Source organism: Pleurodeles waltl, chromosome 10, assembly GCF_031143425.1.
Source record: "Pleurodeles waltl isolate 20211129_DDA chromosome 10, aPleWal1.hap1.20221129, whole genome shotgun sequence".
Classification (NCBI taxonomy): Eukaryota; Metazoa; Chordata; class Amphibia; order Caudata; family Salamandridae; genus Pleurodeles; species Pleurodeles waltl.
This window is the reverse complement of record NC_090449.1, coordinates 167,445,898-167,467,481: the sequence shown is the minus strand read 5'-3', so window position 1 is coordinate 167,467,481 and position 21,584 is coordinate 167,445,898. Positions and strand designations below refer to the sequence as shown.

At 45.4% G+C, this 21,584-nt stretch overlaps 1 protein-coding gene across 4 annotated transcripts in view; it reads left to right on the top strand.

The window, feature by feature from the left end:
* The window catches only part of CACNA1H (calcium voltage-gated channel subunit alpha1 H), a 731,062-nt gene that overhangs the window by 469,214 nt on the left and 240,264 nt on the right, over positions 1 to 21,584 (top strand). For all 4 annotated transcript variants that reach the window (XM_069210130.1, XM_069210129.1, XM_069210128.1 and 1 more), the window contains exons 14-15: positions 1,919 to 2,139; positions 19,203 to 19,640. In XM_069210130.1, coding sequence (XP_069066231.1) covers positions 1,919 to 2,139; positions 19,203 to 19,640 — 659 coding nt within the window. The remainder of the gene's footprint in view (positions 1 to 1,918; positions 2,140 to 19,202; positions 19,641 to 21,584) is intronic.

Below are 21,584 nucleotides of genomic sequence, written 5' to 3'. Positions count from 1 at the left end.
TTCATTGGTTACAACCCTTGGAGATCGGGGTGCAGCCTGAGTTGTGCTGCACTTGGCCTCATATGGCATGCCTGAACTTGCACAGAGGTGTGTGACCGGGGAGTCTGGTGCGACTACAAGTCATCATGTACTCCAGAGAGATACGGAAACCAAGTTTCGAGTGTGAATGGATGGTCTAGTGCTACTCAAGACTTCATGCGCTAGACGTTGTGCCTCCTAAAGGGGTGCAGGATTTACATCCATTGTGGGAGGGTCTAGGAGGGTCTAGTGCTGTTCAAGTCATCATGCACCAAACTGGTGCCCTTGTCCGAGGAGGTACCACCTTAGGAACTGGCTTGTGAATGATCATATAGTCAGGGCAACTCAGATCAGGAGATCCATGACATTGTGCTTCCTTTTTATGGCGGTACAGCAATGAGGACTTTTCACATGGAATCATAACCTTCTGGGGTCACTTGAGTCTTGGTGCCCCAGAAGTGGCATCTCCTGGTACAGGAGGTGCGGGCCTAGTACCTTGTCATGTGCAACTTGAGGGGTTGAGGACAACTCACATCAACAAACCCTGATGGTGTCTCTCCATTACAGATGCACTGAAATTGGTAACATTGAACTGCCTGGCTTGGCTGGGCACCTCTGTATCTGACGGCAGCCCCAGTGACCCTCCACCTCTGTTTTGCAGACCTCTGAGTAAACCTCCTCTGGAAAGCTTAAACGTCTCCTACTTAATTGTTTACCAGCTGTTATCTTTCCTTTCCCCCACCTTGACCCAGGAACGCTGACACTGGTGCCTTAGCCACAAGCGGCCCAGTAACCAGGGAAAGGTTGCTGCAATCTTTGGTTCATGGAAGGGCGGGATAGCTGAAGCTGATTGGTGGGTGAGGGGCTGTTTGGGGACCTAAGGTGCTTGCAAACACAGTGTCATCCACTATTCGGATATCAGGGCACCTCATTAGGGTGTCAGGAGCGAGTGCATATGAGTGTGTGCACACACTAACTGATACCTATGGCACAGCACGACGGTGCAGAGGGGATGTGCGACAGTGAATGTGGGTGAATGCAAAGGCAGCACGTGGTGCTGATGGTCATTGGTGCTGATGGTCATGTTTATCCTGTCAGAGAGTTCTCACAGTTGGCATTATGTCTTACTAGTGCAGTTTTGGTCACACTGCTGTGCGAATGTGTTGTAAACCTTGTATGTAACTTTTGCTGCTGACGTTTGGAAACTGGGTGCACCCTGAATTTATGTGTTACACTGATTGTGGGGAATTCTAGGATGGGTCCTGTGCTAATAACTTTTTTGCACCTTATGTGGGTGCGGGGAGGGAATGCACCATTTCCTCATGTGTATATACAGCAGTAGTGTCTAACACAGCTGGGCCTCATATCATGGCTTCCACTGCAAATTGGGGCATAGTCCTAGAGTTACATTATAACCCTACTGTGTTGACAAGTTGTGTGTTGAATGCAATCTTTTTAAACATACACTGCGTGTGAAGTCTCCTTTGAGCCCAGCAGCATGGTTGTGACGGGGAAGTGCTGTGTCTTTGCTTTACACATTGCGTCAGCGATAAGCTCTGTGCCACGCTACGAGCTGCCTACAACAGGCTTGCAAAGGAGACTTAAGGACTGATTTAGAGTTTTGCAGACAGGTTACCATGTCACAAATGTAACAGATATTCCTTTGCCCTATTACAAGTGGCATAAAATATAACACTCATGAAATTAGGTGGGATGGATACTCTCCTGTTTGCATCAAAGTAACACACCCACCAAACTCTAATTTAGACCTTTAGCCTAGGCTTCTCTGGCTCCATTGTTCTGAATTTAGAGAAAGGTCTACAATGCTTGACACATTTTGTTTTCTATTTGTTGGTGTGTAAGGATTATCATGATTAACTAGAATGTACCACTGTTGTAGAGATGAAGATGTGCTCCCTCACTGTGACCCCAAATGGACACCTGGACCCTCGAATGGATTCTCGTGTAAGCATGCCACCTCCGATCATCATGCGCACTGCAGCAACACCAATGCCCACACCAAAGAGTTCCCCCTACATGGATTCAGTGCACACATACGTAGACTCCAGACGAGAAAGCAACGCTTCCCTTGACCCGTCCATCTGTGATCAGAAGTCCTTGGTAGGTGCTTTCTTACATTTCTCAGATCTTTATGTTGTTTATTTCAGTCTATTCTAATAGTCTATTTTGATAGTTATTTTTACAAGTAACGTTTTACCGTAATATCACCAAGACAAAACACATATTACAACTTTTGTATACATTTTCTTTTGAATAATAATGAACGTTCAAATGTATATCATTTTGCAAACTTGCCTTCTTAAGATATAACATAGCAGCTTCCTCTGTTTTACATTTAGCCAAGGGCATAGCTTCAATTGGTGCAAAAGCTGCAGTGGCCGTGGGGACCAGAGGTATAAATTGCTCTCTGAACCCTGATTATTGCTGTATTTTACAGTTTAGACAGTGGCCAGCAAGCCCAGTTCCTTCCTTGCGCTACAGACCATGACACACTAACTACACCACTGTGTTTATCCTCTTCCAACCATGGAAATATCTACTTGTTTATTTGATATATTTTTGAGATTTTGTAAAGTACTGATATCTACTCTGTCTGGTATGAGAGAATATGCATGAGGATGCAGATTCTGGTGACTACTTGTCATTTTTCATAGGATGAAATAATCACCAAATTTTTCATCTGTCAGGTAATAGAGGCCAAATGATCAGGTTAGGGGGCCTTGCCTGTAAGAAAAGAGGTCTCATCATACACTGGGATAGTGTGTAGTGTCAGAATCTTTATTGACGTGGGAATCCGTTTTTGAAGAGGCAGGTTTTTAGCTTCTTTCTGAAGTTTGGCAAGTTTAGTTGATGTATCTTTTTCAGCTTGAGTGGACCTTCTTCCAGAGCTGATATTCCTTGATGTAAACTTATTTTCCATCATGGGATTTTCAGTTAAACTAGACCTCAATGATTAGATAATCTATGGTGAATCTCAGATTTCTCTTCTGGACAAAGTTCTTAGACAGCAAATGGCGGGGACCGTGGTCTGATTCCCATCTGAGCATTGAAGACAATGCAGTGGATTTTAGACATTATTCTATGTGCCACTGATAGCCAATACAATTCTTTAAGATCAGGTAGTTCAAGTAGAGACAAGGCCGCACTGATTGTGTTATTTTTACTAAAAGGAAATCAGTAGCCACAAAAATCTTTATAGAAGATGATTCCTTTCGTATCTGCAATACTCTCTGTCAACAAAGTTTACCATAAAATTGTCATATATTTAGTTTGATAACCCTGTAATCACTCAGCATGGGGACCAATACTTTACTCGTGCTACCATTTTTGCATCCTACTGAGAGAAAGGGAAACTCCCATCCCTCAGCAGTCTCCTCCAAGTTATATCACTGGGCTGTAGTTACACCATGGTGTGCCATTGTTCTTGCCCTTGCAGTAACAGTCTGTATATCCATGATTTGACTGAAAAAAGTTATTCCTTGACTAGAAGGCACATGAAATAGTTCACCATCAACCTACACTCCACATTTCTGGATCCTTCCCTGGTTATGTATGAGTGGTCTACGTTTTGAACGACAGTGCCATCAAGTGTTAAAATGAGAGTCAGCACTGCTCAGTGACAGGTCCAATAGACACTGGGGTGAACCCCAAAAAAGTGATGGATGAAATCCTTGAATTAATGTAAACCATTAATAATTAATTTGGTTTGCTTTCCCGCCCACTGTTCCTTTGCATCTCAGACAGGATCCAGCCTCATCAAATCGGTTTTGGCTTTGCTCCAATAGGAACAGTCCAAGCCAAAGGACCAGTCCAGGTCCCCTGTGAACAGGAACACAAGTACCTCCAGGCTGGTTTCAGTCTTTATGGACTTCATCAGTGTGATGCAACTTGAGTCTGTGGCACAGAGAGCACGGATAGATGTCTGGGCATGCTGGTCACACACAGGGCGTCAAATAGAGCAAAACAAAAACATGATGGTAAAACTATTGGCTGGGATTAATTCAAACAGCCCACCCATGGCTTTTTTGTGTTCCTCAGTGCAACACCCTAAGTGTGATGGCTATGCCCAGTGAAGTACTGCCTTTTTTTGGAGGTTCACTTTATTAATGGACCTGCGTTGTGATACATTAAAAAGGCATTTAATTGGCATGTAACTGTCCAGAACTACAGTACCACCACGAGTGAGGTACATTTCTCTGTTGCAGGTGACTGTACATCAATAAAAGGTACTTTAGCCTGTTAATAGGACCCGAGTTTTTTCCACTTCTTCCCTACCACTGAAGGCTTTGCTGTGGGTCATTAACGGCAAAAGTAAAATATACTGTTAATTAAACCCTGTAGCGTATATACCAGCGCCCACTCACAAGTGTTGTACCTAAACCTGGAAACTCGTAGCATCATCAGATGGGGAGCCTGACTCTGTTCACTCCACTCATAACCTCTGACATGTAAACCCATAACACCATAAACATCACCACTATATGCCAAGATCCAATACACAACTTACTGCAACAGAATGCAGCAAAAATCCCTACGGAAACCCAACACTACCCTAATACTCTGGGTAGTTCCCAAATTTAGGTGGAGAGCAGCTAAGCTGTAATACTGTGCCTGGAGTAGTAAATGGCTTTTGTCATTTTACAGCTCGGCAAGGTTGACACTGTGTCAAACCTATGCTTAAAGACTTTGCTGTACAAATGGCAAAAGACTTTGGCACTATCTAGCTTGGCGTGGATAGCACAGTGCTGATCCTATGCTCAAAAACCTTGCTAGACAAACAGACATTTGAGGTGAGCAAATCTAGAGTGTCGCAGGTGTTGCAGGGTGCTCCTTACGAGAGCTGCTCTCCACCTAAATTTGGGAACTACCCAGAGTTCTCTATTCTTTTTTGCATATATATACATATATATGTTTGCTTGGCAATAACGGATACATAATCACCTCATATATCGTTTTTCTTCACTACTTAAACCCACAATTCACTAAATATGACACACTGACCCAAATGGGGGTGCATTCCTTAACCCCATTGACTACAGATCTCCACACACAAAACCAAACTTTGGCTCTTTGACGGAAACCTCTGAACTATTTGGAAAATTATCATCAGACTACCGAAAGAGCTGTGATGCCAAATATGGGAGCTTAATAAATTGCAGAGTTATCAGCAGCGACCACATGGCTTCAAAAGCATGTCTCCAAAGACTCCAGCCCTCCAGGGGAATGCCTAATAGAATAAAGTCCTGCACTGTTAATTTCAGTTTGTCTACTATATAAATGGCAACTAACAATAGCATTTACTATTGTGACTCATCGTGGCCAAATTATGATCCTGGATACAGACATCTATGCATGTCAATGCACATTCAGCATTGACTGGCAATGTATTTGTTAATTTCAGAAGTGATAAGAAGTTGCAATGAATATGCATGAGAACACAAGAACTCTCTCAAGGCTGTTGAAGGCTAAGCGCCCCCACACCTAGTGTCAGGCACATTTCCATCCCAATGCTTACTGTGGAAATATCTTTGCCAACCTGGCTCCTTCTCAAGTACTAGCAGGCCTGAAAACATGTTTAAAAATCAGTGCAGGTCCTCTGATGACTCTCCTCCTTTGCAATTCTGTAAAATCAGTTAATTAATTAGCAGAGGATCATAGTTTTTACGAAGTATCAGCTTTTTAATATGCTAGTTTGATATCTCGGTCAGTAACACAAAGGATTCCCAATTACGTAGCCAACACCATAAACTCTGTTGCCTAAATAATAAATATTATTGCTAAGCGACTCAGTCATATTCTTTCTCACTACCACAGATGGATGTTACATTGAGTCAGCCCTGATGAGATTGGAACCAGTGATTTATGGTTTAAAATGGTAACGTCAGTCACAGCAATGTTAGTTCAAATACGTGTCCACCACTGGAAATTAATGCATATTTCCTAGATATGATTACAAATATACACAGAGCTAGTCCCTAAAGGGATTTTAGTTCTGTCATCAGACAGTACCTTTTGATTGACTAAGATTATAAGTATAACATACTTACTTAAACAGGGTTTCAGCCACCTCTCTTCACCCATTAATCTGTTGTGTCACTCAACATGTTGCTTCTGCCCACTACAGCATACAACACGTGTCAAAGGGATAGTTAACTTTATTTTGATTGACTGCAGTTTTCTCTCTCACAATGAGCACATCGACACACAAGGTATTTCCTTTCAGTGCCAGTGTTTTTGTTTTCTGTTATAATTACTTTAATATTACCTTTATGTGAAGACACTAATGTGAAAACAGGACACTTTTGATGCAGGCACAGGGCACATTCCAGCTTTATCTGTTCCTTTCTACTGCCAATGGTTTAGTAAGTTGCTTTTGGAGGAGCTTTGGTTTATATGACTGCTGCTACGTACCTATTCTGAAAAAGTTGCTGAGAACAGAGTCTTTTGAGAGACAACAGTGATACAAACAGCAGCTCACACAAAGTTTACCATACAGACAGATAAAAAAATAGTTTATTTAGACCTTGGGCTTTTTAAACATATATCTAAAAAACAAAGGAAAAACTGATAAAATCAATTTACAGGCTTAAATACCAAGCATGAACAATTAAAGTAAATGTAAATGCTTCCTATGTAGCTAGAGCCATTAAACATCTGCCCACCGCACATTTAAAAATTCCACATGAAATAAAAACCTTATGGCGTCTCCTTGTGTCGTAATCCTATGTTTCAATAAAACCAGTATGAATAACTTACACCTTTAAGCCAAAAAATGTAAACAATCTGACAAAATCTGTACTGTCTCACATTACATTTTAAGGATAAAACTACAAGTTCCATCTGTTTTCAAAAGCTGGTCTGCCCTCATAACAATTGAATGGAGCGGATTCAGCCATGCTCGTAATATGGCATTGCTCATTGCCCGATTGGGAAGCACCATCAAGTATGGAAAGACCATTAAATCCTCCTAGGTTGGCCTCAGATAAACCCTTGATATTTCTAGAGGTAAGTAAACTCTTTGATCCTTGATTCTATCTTGCCTTTACCTTTGAATTCCTCCCTGGAAGGTAAAAGAAAATTCTCAATGTCGTACTTCTCCACTTTGAGGATGCAAACTGCGTGAGGCGATCCCTTATAGCGCTTGCCCACCTTAGCTCACTGATCATAATTTCATTCACGCAGTAACTTAACATTTTTTAAATTGACTGATCAAATGGTTTATGCCAGAAACAAATGCTTAAGAATATTATAATTCATTTCCATGATTATATATTGGCTTCCGTCCTAATAGCTTGAACCATTGAACATTTAGGGAGTCCCAAGAGTATTTTGAGAATATGAGCTTCTGTTTTCTCCTGCTCTGTGTTTGTGCCTAAGCCCAATACTTCAGCTCCATACAAAAAATGAGGAGGGACCATAGCATTGCATTTTCTTTCATTTTCGATGGTCGTTGCAGCACCCCATTCAAATTATGTATGATAAGAGTGGTGGATCAATCTAATGTACAACCTCATCTAGACATGGAGGTCACAGAGAGAGTGACTTTCCAAATTATAAAACCAGTTTTAGGGCTAACATGACCCCCTTATGATATACAATTTATCATGTTTAAAACACACTGTAACCCCCAATGAGAAAAAGTGTGATTCATTGAGACAGATATAAAAAAAGAAACATTTTTATGGTTTACACTGAAAAAAATACAAGACACACAATAAGCGAATGCAAAGCTAAACATTTTGCATACTCACAAGTGGGAGACCAATTAAAAATTCAAAACATCATCTGAGCCTATATCAAAATATAAGTTGTATTATGTCACTAATTCATAATTGAGATTTTTAAGCCTAAAGATTGTAACAGAATTAGCTGAACTGCATTCGAACCAAGTCAGTAAATACCTAGGTCTTTCAAGTGTTTGCATAAAATATGTTGTTGTTACTTGCACTGGCGGCAAGTGTTTCTGCATGGAAGTCTTTGTCTAGAACCTAATTTCCACATTCTGCATCAGCTGTGGGTGTTAAAGTACATTGTCAGGAAGTTCTATATACAACCCATTTTCATACTGGATTGTGGTGAAGAGTTGTGGTTCGTGATGTTCTTAGATATAGACTGCACCTTTTCAAAATTCCCACATGAAAAGGGGCTCATTATGCAGCAAGGCCTGCTTGTGGGCATAGTGAGAAGGTTGCTTTGAAAAGGCCTACCAGATTCGTGAGTAAACAAGAAAAATATTGTAGCTCTTTGATCAAAGGAAAGGAATCCATGCCTCTCTTGGTTTGTAGTACTCTAGATGCGTGTTTCTGCTGGATGCAAGAGCCATCATCCACACGAGGTGGCATGCTTCATCACAGGGATCGCTTCTTCACAAGCAACAATGTTGCAGGGTGGGTTCAGATTTGTTGCAGGGGAAGTACAAACACATGAAAAGGAAGGAATGCCGTTGAATAAGAAGCAAGCAAATAGCATTGACAGGAAAGCCAACTCATGAGCAGTGATACAGTACACAATAGGTCTTTCATCATAAGACATCACATCAGACAACTAAAGCTGTCTGTCGAACAAACATAAAAAGTAGTCCGAAAAGAATCATGATACATTTCATGCACCCACCTGCAGTGTGTGGCAGAATACAGGTCCTCAAGTATATGCATGAGAAAGTCAGTTATGGAATCTAGCATCTTACAGAAAAACCTCTACATACATGGCGTGAAGTGGCTTAGTCAAGGGTTCATAGGCCCTACTGCAAGTAATGGAACTAGGCCCACCAGTCAGTAATAAAATATTGCTATAAATGTGGGGATACACGCCCATCACACTTGTGGACCCAGGTATCACTGCACCTGTTACATTAATATAATTTACAGGTCTCCAACTTCGTCACTCCACTTATCTTTCCATCCCACCACCCTACCACCCTACCACCACCCTGCTCTCCTCCAAACTCCCCATCCAATCAATGCTCTCATCTCTATCCCCTTCCTGAACCTCTCTCTCTCCCCCTTCTGTCTCTCAATCATCCTCATCTCCCTCCTTCTTTCTATCCTTATTTCTGGTTCCTTTTTCTCCGTTTCCCTTGTCTACTTTGCTCATCCTTATTTCTTTTTCTTTCTCGCTCAACCTTATTTAAATTTCCCATACTGTCACTTTTCCTGCCCTCTTGCCTGTTCTTTCACCCTCTCCTTTTCTTTCTTCCTGTCCTCTCACTTCTTTTTTTTTAATTTTCTTTTTATTAAGTTTAACAAATAACAGAACCAGCCCATCTCACGAAGATGGCTAAAGCTATTTCTTACATATGCCTGCACAGCAATCAAAGAACATATATATATATCAGCACATCCTATATAAATTACAGGGAGCAATCTGCCCCTATACCCAGTCCAATGTGTCCATTTTCTGCAGCCGCCAACGGGTGCGCAAAAAAGTTTACTATCATAAAGGCAAGGAACAACATCTGGGATATATCTATAGGGCTATAAAACACAACCAAAAACAAACAGTAAGGAATAAAGAAAGGTAAGGATAAAGAAAGACACCGAAAGCCAAAACAGTCATCCATTCCAGTGTATCTGCAAAGGCACATGGATGCCAGAGGCAGGATTCTGAACCTCTGTGTTCGTGACAAGGTGCAGCTCACCATCTACAGTCTCACAGGTTGGGCTCTAAGAAACAGTGCAGCAGAGTCCATATGTCCCTAGGTCGGGATCCCTCAGGCATCAGCTCCCAATAAATCATTAGTTGTTCTTGGTAAAACAACGCATCCCGCAGCCATTCAGATCCACGGAGGGGCCGCCCGTGTCCTCAGCACATCACAGCAGCAGTAGACCCACCAGCCTCCTATGTGCTAACGGTATCTCCTCCACATAGCCAAGAAGCGCAAGTTTAGGGGTAAAGGGCAGGCAAGACAAGTCATCTCCTCAATCATCTGCAGCACCTCAATCCAGTCAGCATGCACGTCCGCACAACTGCCCGCTAGATGCACAAAATACGCATCTGGGGCACCACACCTTGTGCAACAAGCATCTGCGCGCAGACCCATACCATGCAAACTACGGGGGTGTAGCATAAGTGATGCAAAATTTTGAAATGGATAAGGCGCAGCCTATAATTGGGGGACAGCACTCTCATATGCGCACAGCATTTTCTCCACATCTCAGCAGATATGGCCTCACCTATGTCCACCTCCCACTGTGCGTTGGCAGTAATCTCTGTCCCCATCCTCTCGCTCTGCAAGCAATTATAAAGCATGGTAATAAGTTTGCGTGGTGATTGCGCTCGATATATTAACTCCAGTGCCTGACACGCCAACGGGGCCTCAGGGAAGCAAGGGAAGCGTGTGCGGAGCATTGCACCAATTCGCAGCACATACAACCAATGTAACGCAGTATCTCGTCCGTCCCCCAGCGCTATCTCCGTAGCAAGAAACCGCCCCTCCGCAAACCAGTGTCCCAATGTAGTTAAGTTTGATTCACGGAGAAATTTGCGCTGCCGGGCATCCCAAAACATCTGCCCATCCGCTACATCAAGCACCGACATCGATGGGGCGAATGGCTCATGTACCCCCGCCCGGCGCAGCAATGCAGTCCAGGCCCGAGCCGTACAGGCCACCGTGTCTACCCCACGCGGTCTGGGCTGAGACGGGTTCCCAAGCACCCGCGACAGCCCGTCCGGCCACACCGAATCACTTTCTGGTGCAAGATGCGGCAAATATCTAACGGAATGGATCCAGACATGTGCAAAGTGAGCCTGCGCACAGTGGTAGTAAAGCTCTAAAACCGGAGCAGCAAGGCCACCCAATTCAAATGGGAGTGTCAAATTTTCCCATGAAATTCTGGGCTGCCCTCCAGCCCAAGCTAACCGTATCAGAGCGGAACGGAGCCTCTGCAAAAAGTTTGCAGTTAGAACAAGAGGTAAGTTCACAAACAAGTATAAAAATTTGGGCAGCACCACCATTTTAGCTATCATGACACGCCCAGTAAGCGAGAGCAGCAGCGAGCGCCACATCTCCACCCTGTCCTCCAACCATGCCATTGCCTTGCCATAATTTGCAGACCAAAGTGTCTCCACTTCTCTGCTCAGCCCAACGCTCAGGTAGCGCACCGAGCCATCGGCCCATCCAATAGGATACTTGGAGGAAGATCGTGGCGTTCCCGTGGAGAGGGGCATCACCACCCACTTAGACCAGTCGATCGTAGTTCCGGAGAAGGCACCAAACCTCACTATCTCATCCAGCAGAGAATCAAGATGATGCCGCGGCTCACGAACATACAGAGCTATATCATCCACATACATAATATTGGGCGTTGGCGAAACGCCAGCCCTCTATGATTATGATGCTGTCTCAGACATGCGGCCAGTGGCTCCATCGCTATTGCAAAAAGCAGCGGAGAAGGAGGGCACCCTGCTGAGTACCCCAGGCCACCCAAAAGGAGTCAAAAACAATTCTGTTTACTTGCATCCTAGCAGAAGGTTCTGAATACAGCAAGCGAATCAATTGGACAAACCTTGCGCTCATTCTTACTCAGGCTAGTAGCGCAAACATATACGTCCACGCCAGAGAATCAAAGGCTTTGGTAGCGTCTAAAAACACTGCTGCCGCATCATCCTCAGCTTCAATCGTACTCGCTACAGCGAAGTACGTACGTAGATTATATGACGTAGTCCGGCCTGGTACAAAACCAGACTGATCCAGTAACACCAGCTTCGGAAGGAAAGGCTGTAATCGTGCCGCTATCATCTTAGCTCAGATTTGATTATTTATCTTGATCAAGGAGAGCGATCGATACGAGTCACAACTGCATGGATCCTTTCCAGACTTTAGAATCATGACATTCAAGGCCTCACCGAGAGAGGCGGGAAGAACCCCAGTCTCAAGAGACTCTGCGTAAACCTCCAAAAGGTGTGGCGCTAGGATGTCCGCATATTCCTTATAAAAGGACGAAGTTAGGCCATCCAGGCCATGAGCCTTATCCCTGGGCAAACTACGAATCACCTGCTTTACATCTTCCACAGAGAAAGGAACATCAAGATATGAACTGTGTGATTCATCAAACCACAGCAAACTAATCGCGGAGTAGTCCTGTGCTGCCTCAACATCCAGTCTAGAAGGCTCCGCATACAGTTCTGCTTAAAAATCAGTAAAAACCTGCATGATCCCATCCGTTCCCACCACCCGCTCGCCGGACGCTCTATTCAATTCAACAATGTAGTTACTGGCCCATGGCTCACGCAGCAAACTCGCCAATGTACGTCCCGCCCTCTCACCCTCCCCATATCTCCTCACCTTGGCAGGTTTCCCCAAAAAACAGATATCGCGCAACGCAGCCTCCTTATATTGTGACACAGCGCCCCTCAAAGCCGCCAGTGTATCCCCAGACCAGTCCACAACAAGACGTTTTTCCATTTCTACTGTCTGAGCCTCCAGGTCCGCCAAATCCTGATGCATCATCTTCAGCACACCATGCTGTTTAGAGAGGCATATACCACAAATTACCACCTAAAATGCCTCCCAGAGAGTTCCTGCTGAATTCACTGATCCGCAGTTCTCAGCAAAATAATGAATAATGGCCTTGCGGATTTCCTCCCAAAACACCTGATCTCGTAGTGCACCATGCGGTAAACGCCACTTGAATGCACGTCCAGGACCCCCCGGCACTGCCAGCACCAACTTGACCGGCAAGTGATCCGACAGGGTGCGCACCATATTCTCAACTGACTGTGTCCAGAGTTCCACGTCCTTCATCCATCAATGCGGGACCAGCCGTTTTGAGAATAATTAACACAGGTGCCCTCTCTGGCTGTCCCATGCTTCGCCCTCCATATGTCCACCAGAGCGCCCTCATCCATTACAGATGACAGAGCCTTAGCAGCTGTGACGTGCTGCACCCTGGCTAGGCTTTCGCAGTCTGCCTCGGGTACAGGATCACATTAAAATCCCCTCCCCAGATCAATGGTCCGTTCCCCAACGACTCAATCAGCCGCCAAACTTACCTGAAAAATTTGGGGTCATCGGTATTAGGATCATAAATCGAGTCTGCATTTTCTATCTAATAAAGTGCCACTCATCATGACGTAACGGCCATTGGGGTCCACAATTACCCTCTGCGTGCAGCACTGCAGCCCCCTCCGCAGCAGAATCGCCACCCCTCCCGCATTGCGCGAAAACACCGCTCAGTGGTACTCTCCGATCCAGTCGGCCTTTGTTAGAAATTGGGTTTTTGGTTGGCGGTCAGGTTACCCTCTGTCCAAGCAAGAACCCTTACTCTAGTCAGGGTAAGTCACACACAATCCAAATTATCCTGTGCCCACCCTCTGGTAGCTTGGCACGAGCAGTCAGGCTTAACTTTGAAGGCAATGTGAAAAGCGTTTGTGCAATAAATAAAGTAGTGTAAAAACGAATTTAGGAGTTTTACACTACCAGGACATATAAACTACATAGGTACATGTCCTGCCTTTTACCCACACAGCACCCTGCTCTAGGGGTTACTTAGGGCACACAGTAGGGGTGACTTATATGTAGAAAAAGGGGAGTTTTAGGCTTGGCAAGTACTTTTAAATGCCAAGTCGAAATGGCAGTGAAACTGCACACACAGGCAGTCAGGTTACCCTCTGTCCAAGCAAGAACCCTCACTCTAGTAAGGGTAAGTCACACACAATCCAAATTATCCTGTGCCCACCCTCTGGTAGCTTGGCACGAGAAGTCAGGCTTAATTTAGAAGGCAATGTGTAAAGCGTTTGTGCAATAAATCATACAATAACACAATATAGCACCACAAAAATACACCATACAATGTTTAGAAAAATATATAATATTTATCTGGGTATTTTCAGGTCAAAACGATCAAAGATGCAATATGAATTTGTAAAGATATCACTAAAAAGTGATATGAAGTGTCTTAAGTCTTTAAAAAGTAAACAAAGTCTCTTTCAAGCACAAAGTACCTGGTTTGGAGTGGAAAATCTCCGCAGAGGGCCGCAGAAGAGGAGATGCGTGGAAAAATGGTGTGTGCGCCGGTTACGCACCTTCACACACGGACTTGCGTCGTTATTTTTCACGCAGGGAGACGTGCGTCGTTCTACGGGAGGAAAAATGATGTGTGCGTCGGTTGCGCCCCTTCACACACGGACTTGCGTTGTTATTTTTCACTCGGGGAAGATGTGCGTTGTTTTCCGGCACGCGAACCGTCTCCTTCTATGGATCGCAGGATTACCAGATGTCCCAGTGTCTGTGTGTGGATTCTTCGGCTTGTTAACCGGCTGCGCGTCGTTCCGGGAGGCTGTGTGTGGAATTTTCTTTCTCACGGCAGGCGTCGCGTCGATTTCCCCTCTGGAAGTCGGGCGGCATTGTCCATGCGAGGCCGTGCGTCTAAGTTCCGGTCGCACCGCAGGCGTCGCGTCGAGCAGCGTCTTTCTGGATCGGTGTGCAGTGAATTTTTCACAGTGGAACAAGCTGTGCGTCGGAAATTTCGGTGCACGAAGAGTCCAAATGAAAAAGAGAAGTCTTTTTGGTCCTGAGACTTCAGGGAACAGGAGGCAAGCACTATCCAAGCCCTTGGAGAGCACTTTTACAGCCAGACAAGAGTTCAGCAAGGCAGCAGGCCAACAGCAAGACAGCAGTCCTTTGTAGAAAGCAGACAGGTGAGTCCTTTAGGCAGCCAGGCAGTTCTTCTTGGCAGGATGTAGGTTCTGGTTCAGGTTTCTTCTCCAGCAAGTGTCTGATGAGGTAGGGCAGAGGCCCTGTTTTATACTAAATTGTGCCTTTGAAGTGGGGGTGACTTCAAAGAGTGGCTAAGAACTGCACCAGGTCCCCTTTCAGTTCAATCCTGTGTGCCAGGGTCCCAGTAGGGGGCGTGGCAGTCCTTTGTGTGAGGGCAGGCCCTCCACCCTCCCAGCCCAGGAAGACCCATTCAAAATGCAGATGTATGCAAGTGAGGCTGAGTACCCTGTGTTTGGGGTGTGTCTGAGTGAATGCACAAGGAGCTGTCAACTAAACCTAGCCAGACGTAGATTGTAAGGCACAGAAAGATTTAAGTGCAAAGAAATGCTCACTTTCTAAAAGTGGCATTTCTAGAATAGTAATATTAAATCCGACTTCACCAGTCAGCAGGATTTTGTATTACCATTCTGGCCATACTAAATATGACCTTCCTGCTCCTTTCAGATCATTAGCTGCCACTTCAACAATGTATGAGGGCAGCCCCAATGCTAGCCTATGAAGGGAGAAGGCCTCACAGTAGTGTAAAAACGAATTTAGGAGTTTTACACTACCAGGACATATAAACTACATAGGTACATGTCCTGCCTTTTACCCACACAGCACCCTGTTCTAGGGGTTACCTAGGGCACACATTAGGGGTGACTTATATGTAGAAAAAGGGGAGTTCTAGGCTTGGCAAGTACTTTTAAATGCCAAGTCGAAGTGGTAGTGAGACTGCACACACAGGCCTTGCAATGGCAAGCCTGAGACAAGGTTAAGGGGCTACTGAAGTGGGTGGCACAACCAGTGCTGCAGGCCCACTAGTAGCATTTAATCTACAGGCCCTAGGCACATATAGTGCACTCTACTTGGGTCTTACAAGTAAATTAAATAGCCAATCATGGATAAACCAATCAACAGTACAATTTACACAGAGAGCATATGCACTTTAGCACTGGTTAGCAGTGGTAAAGTGCCCAGAGTTCAAAAGCCAACAACAGGTCAGAAAAAATAGGAGGAAGGAGGCAAAAAGTTTGGGGATGACCCTGTCAAAAAGCCAGGTCCAACAGCCTTCAACCGATTCTTGGTTGGCGCCACTAAATGGGTCTCCTGCAGCATGCATATGTCAATCTCATGCCGCTTCACATAAGCTGACAGTACCCGCACCTTACGCCCATCATTCAGTCCATGCACATTCCAAGTAAGACAGCGCACCGGTATCACATCTCCATGTACCATTGCAACCTCTAGCCAAATGAACCGCACACCCACAGCATCTCATTATAAGCTCCTACCACATGCATGCAAAGGAGCAAAGAGAGAGAAAAAAGAAAGGAAAAAGTATACAATAACCAGAGCATTACCCCCCCACGCAGACCCCCCAATCGGGTCAAAGTAGAAATCCTACCTACCCTCAAATCTGTAACCCCAAACACAGCGAATTACATAGTAGGAGGACTCATCCAAGGGGCGCGAGCCCGGCCATCCAAACCACCATCCATAACGGGACGGGGGGGGGCAAAGGGCCCGCTAACGAATTATACATCAGAGCAGCCCATAGAAATAATTATCACAGTGACATGGCACCCCCACACAGCCTCCAGAGAGATGACCCCAACCATCATCATCACACCATTTTAGTCATTATCACTCAGGATATCTCTCTCAGCTCTAGAGGCCTTCGGACTTCCTGACGTTGTCTTTTCTGGCACAGTTTTGGCAAAAGTAGTCGCCAATTTTGGGTCTGTGAAGAAATGCAATTTGCCCTCATGCTGCACTCTCAGCTTAGCAGGGTAAATGAGAGAGTATCTAGCTCCTGTCTGGCTCAGAGTGCGTTTAATCGGCAAGAAAGCTCTACGAGCAGCCTGTACCCCTGGGGTATAATCAGGAAATATACTCAGTTCAGTGTTTTTGTAAATCACCGGCCTCCACTCCCTCGCCAGCCTAAGAATAGTATCCTTGTCTCGGTAGTTCAACAAATGCACAATAATAGGCCGTGCGGGCGTACCAGGCCGAGGACCCAACCATCTATGAGCTCTCTCTATCACCAGCAGCCGGGAGAGTTCTCCAGGGAAGAGGTCAGATAGCATGTTTTCCACAAAATCTTCCATCCTTCCCATGGCCGTGGACTCCGGAAGGCCAACTATGCGAATGTTATTGTTATTACGGCGCGACCGTGCCTCCAAATCCTTGTTTTTGTTACGAATAACTTCCAGTACGCGCTCCATACACAGCAATTGTTCACCATCTCCACGGCGCTGATCCTCCAGCTCCGACTTATGTGCCTCCAGGTGGTCAAACCGGGAATCATGATCATCCACCTGAGCCTTAATCCGATCCACTTGCTCCGTCAGGTGATCAAGTTAGCATCAATGCCAGCGAGGCTATTCTTAAGGTCTAGGAACATAGCTTTGACAGAAGCAACCGGGGACCCCTCCTCTGCCGGTATCTCCACCAATTCGTACCCCCTTCAAATGTGAGCTTTGCCTGTCTCTGCTCCACCTTTCCCATCTTCCGCCCCTATGTGGATCCAGCAGCCAGAGACCCGCGGCGCAGCCGACTCAAGTGGACAACAGAGGATGTAAGATCCAGGCAGCCAAAGAGCACCAGCTAACTCCCCCAATGCGGCAGCACCAGCTCGGCACAACCAGGGTGAAGGGCAGCACCCCGACCCCAAACACAGTCACCAAGGGTCTCCGGAATCCAACAGTCTCTGCCGGTCAGTAGGGCAGCCCGGCTCACCTACTCGGTCCAGTCGTCCCTCACATGTCTCCGCACTTAATGCACTGGCCTGCTGCAGCCGGGCCCCAAACATCCCGAGGTTCCAAAACACGTCCACATCAGCAGCCACACCTCTAATGCAGATGCAGCCCAGTAAGTATAGTCCCAGAGGCAGTATCAAAACCAGGCAGCCCCCCCAGCAACCCAGGAGGCCCGCGGTCCGACGTAACTACTGATGGAGCCTCCAGCTGGGGAAGACCACATCGCCCATGTACTAAATACAGCCGCTACCTCAGATTCTCTGCCTCAGGCAGCAGGATCCATCACTATATACGCATCAGGGCCCTCCAGCGTCGTGAGCCCCCAGCAGCAAGGCCATGCTCACCTCCCGCGCGGCCGGGCCCATTCCCAACGGCAGGGAGCCACACTCCTCACCACGGCCCGAGCGTCACGCCTGAGCGGCCCCAGCAGCAACCAGCCAGCCCGCACTCATCTCTTTTCTGCTTATGGCAGTCCGGAGAACCCGCACCGGAACCCAGCGCAGGTCCCGCTCCCCTCAAGGCCGCGGTCCGCCCCTACTCCGGCCTCAAGAGGGAAAGTCGGCCGTTCACCGCCTCAACTCAGCTGCCAATCTGCAAACAGCACTGCCGTGCCAGCGGGACCCGCCAGGGGAGACAATGCGGCCCCCAGCACACCTCGATCTGCCTGATCGCCGGCCCCACCTCACTCCAGCGGGTCTCCCACGTCCTCAGGCCCGCCTTTTCTCCATTAGGAGTACTCGGCACCTCCCGCCACCACTAGCCAATGCAGAGGCGGCACGCAGCTCGAGAAGAGCCTCCGGGACCCGCTCCTGTCGAAATCAGAACACAGGAGGCCACTCTCCAGGATAAATTTAGGAATTAGGCCCCCAGCCCAGCAGAGCCTCACCCAGTGGTGGCCATCTTGCTGGTTGGCCTAGCCTCGCTCCCCAGCTTCTTTATTGTTCCTTTATCCTCTGCTCCGTCTGTAACCCTCCTCCTGAAAAGAAAACACAGACAAGCACCTGGCATGCACTGTGCCATAAAAGAAAAATCAGAACAGGCAGCCTCTGAAATAACATTAGCTGGTGCAGGGGAGCCTGGGCCCACTCCCTCCCTTGAACATTGCACTGGCTGCATTATTAGTAGCTACACCCCAGATGGCACATGCAGTGTACTCATCAAACTGATAAAACAACTGAGGGCTTTAGGTTTAAAAGCTTTTTTAAAGCTACTCGGTTGATCAAGTAAACATAAAAATATGTACTCCTACCACTGACTCTTAAAAGACAGGAATGTCAAGGGTGCATGTTACTGAGCACTGGTTAAATGATGTACTATCTTAAAAAGATATATTTGATGCATGATACACTTCAGTGCAGCTAATGAAGTCTCAGTCATTTTATTGACCTTACCTCATCTCTTAAAAAGCAAATGGAAAATTACAAAGAAACTTAACATGTGTCAAGATACTATTTTTATTTTCATGCTATTTGGCACATTTTCAGAAAAAAAATGGAAATTAGAAATGTTGTGAACTCTTTTAATAAAGTGATCCTCCCCAGAAATGTGAACTGTGAGAGGAAGGGTTTGTAAGTAAAATATTTTGAGATTTTTAGGTGGCCTCTCTCTGAATTTGGGTTGAATTGTCAAAATCTTTAGCAAAATCAGTTGTAAAGTGTAATTGCTAACCTGAGTGATGTCCCTTTTTTCTACCTTTGTATTCTCAGTCAAGCCTCCGTAGCTCTCCATGTCCGCCCTGGGGCACATACAGTAACTGGGGGAGTCGGCGCTCAAGTTGGAACAGCCTAGGCAGAGCTCCAAGCATCAAGAGGAAGAGCCAGTCAGGGGAGAGAGAGTCGCTTCTGTCTGGTGAAGGAAAAGGAAGCACCGATGATGATTCTGATGATTGTAAGTCAAACACGAGAAGCCGGATTTCCATGCTCCGGCGGGCAGAGTCGCTTGACACCCGAGCATCCATGGAAATGCCTGAGCTTCTCCAAGTGCCCACATTGCGCCACTCCCTCAGCATTGGACCAATGGCAGCCATTTTGCCATCAGAATACCCAGACTGCAATGGCAAAATAGTGCACGTGCCCAGCGATCTATTCATGCGCATCGACAACCACAAAGAGGAGCCACTGGACTACGATGATGACATGGATGATGTAAGTTGAATCTTCTATGGGGACATGTTTGTAATATCTCTATAAAGATGGATACATTCCTTTGTGTTCTTCTAGCAAAGAGCTGTGTTGCGTTGAGTGGCCGTGTGATTTGCTTGCTCCTCACTGCTATTATACCTATCCCTAATCTGGATGAAAAATTAATCTGATTGAAATCACAAGTAGGACGTCATGTGTGTGCATGGTAAAGCTATTAATGGTGACAGTTTTTTAAATTAAAGATTTTATAAGTTTATTGTACAATTATATTAACATTTTGAAAGTTAGCAGATGACCTCAAACTACAAACAAAAGGTAGAGTGGCTATGTCCAGAAGGCGGATTTGAGCATATCAACAAATCTTGATCAGCCCAAGGCTTAGCACTCTTGCAAATCATATTATATAATACTAAAGCTTTATTTGATGGGAAAGAAAATAATCAAATTTAATCTGATAACATTCAGGCGGGAATAACGCATCAAACTCCTAAGTACCTCTCTGTACTGACAGGAAGCCCTACCACTGGTTACAAGATGCTGCTTGGATACGGGAGGGCCAAATGGGAGCAAGGGAGGGCAACTGATATTACCAGACCTGTTCAGCTACAGGGATGTTATAATCATTGGTAATTACAATTGATACTCTGCAGTGGTGCAGAACTGGTCGTTACGGAGGTACACCGGAGCTCAACCCCTCAATTCAAAACATACTGTTATTGGAACAACAACTGAGTCCTAAGAGCAGAGCCCAAAACAATGGGACCTACAAAAATTACCTTTGGCGTCATCCAGTGGCTGCAAAACACAGTTTTGCTGCTTGACATAACACCTTAAAATTAGAGGATCCAAAATTAGAATGGACGTGCCACCTCATGCACTTTTGCAATGAAGTTGTTCCATGTGCCCAGAAGCACAGCTTCATTTACACTCCAAGGTCTAAACTGATTGATTAGATGCTATTTGCAGGATATTACTCCACTGATTTGGAGCTGATAAGGTTGGAGATGATGCTTAGACTATTTATGGACCAATAATTTAGCAACATGGACTTTTGAGCAGTGGGGTGACAATTCCCTTCTTCGGTTTAGCAAGGACGAACCCCTGAATAAAACAATGTAATGAGCTCTCAGGATCGAGGTGAAGGTCAAATGGTGGTAAGTCCATGCAGAAGTCTGCAGTTCACTATAAAGGGATTACAGGCAGAATTACCTCTTCACGGGTGTTGATTTCACAAGTAATAGAAATATTTGCTCATCCTCGATGGAAATTATCTGCCAGATGGTAGCAATTTTGAGGAGGTGGTAAGTGTAATGAGGAAATCTTGCTTTCTTCAACAGTAGCCTTTCCATTAATGGCAATTTGCAGTTAGTGTTCTGCCTCTGTAACTTTAGAGAGGTGCTCGCATTATTCAGTCCTATTCCTGGAGATTTGCTGTTTGAGATTTTATGCTTGTCATTATAACATGCTGCTGAGCGGCTGCTGGTTTGATTTCTATAAGAGGGTTAGATTTCAATAAGAGGAGCTTCACGGGTTATGAAAAGCATTGAATACAGTTGGTTGCAAGTGCTCGAGGCACAGAAGATTAGACAAGAAGTGATAAATGGTACAGCTGATCTACCATCCCTCCTGTGAATGAAGATAGGTGTTTCTGGGTGCTTGTGTTGGTTGCACAGTTGTCGAGTCACTAAAATATAACATGGTTTTAAGACCTTGGGAGTGGGTGGGTAATTAATACACCCATACCTTCTTTCTCAAATCTTCAGAATATATATTCATTCTCATTAATGGGGAAAAGGTCTAGAATGGAAACACCTTTTGGTTAAAAGCTTGACACTGACTTTGTTTTATTGCCTTTGTAGGGATAGTGGAAGTGACATGGAAAGCCATAGGACAAGAATTGATATCGCTCAATTTGAAAAAAAAACTGGTATTAAAATATGTAGGTTT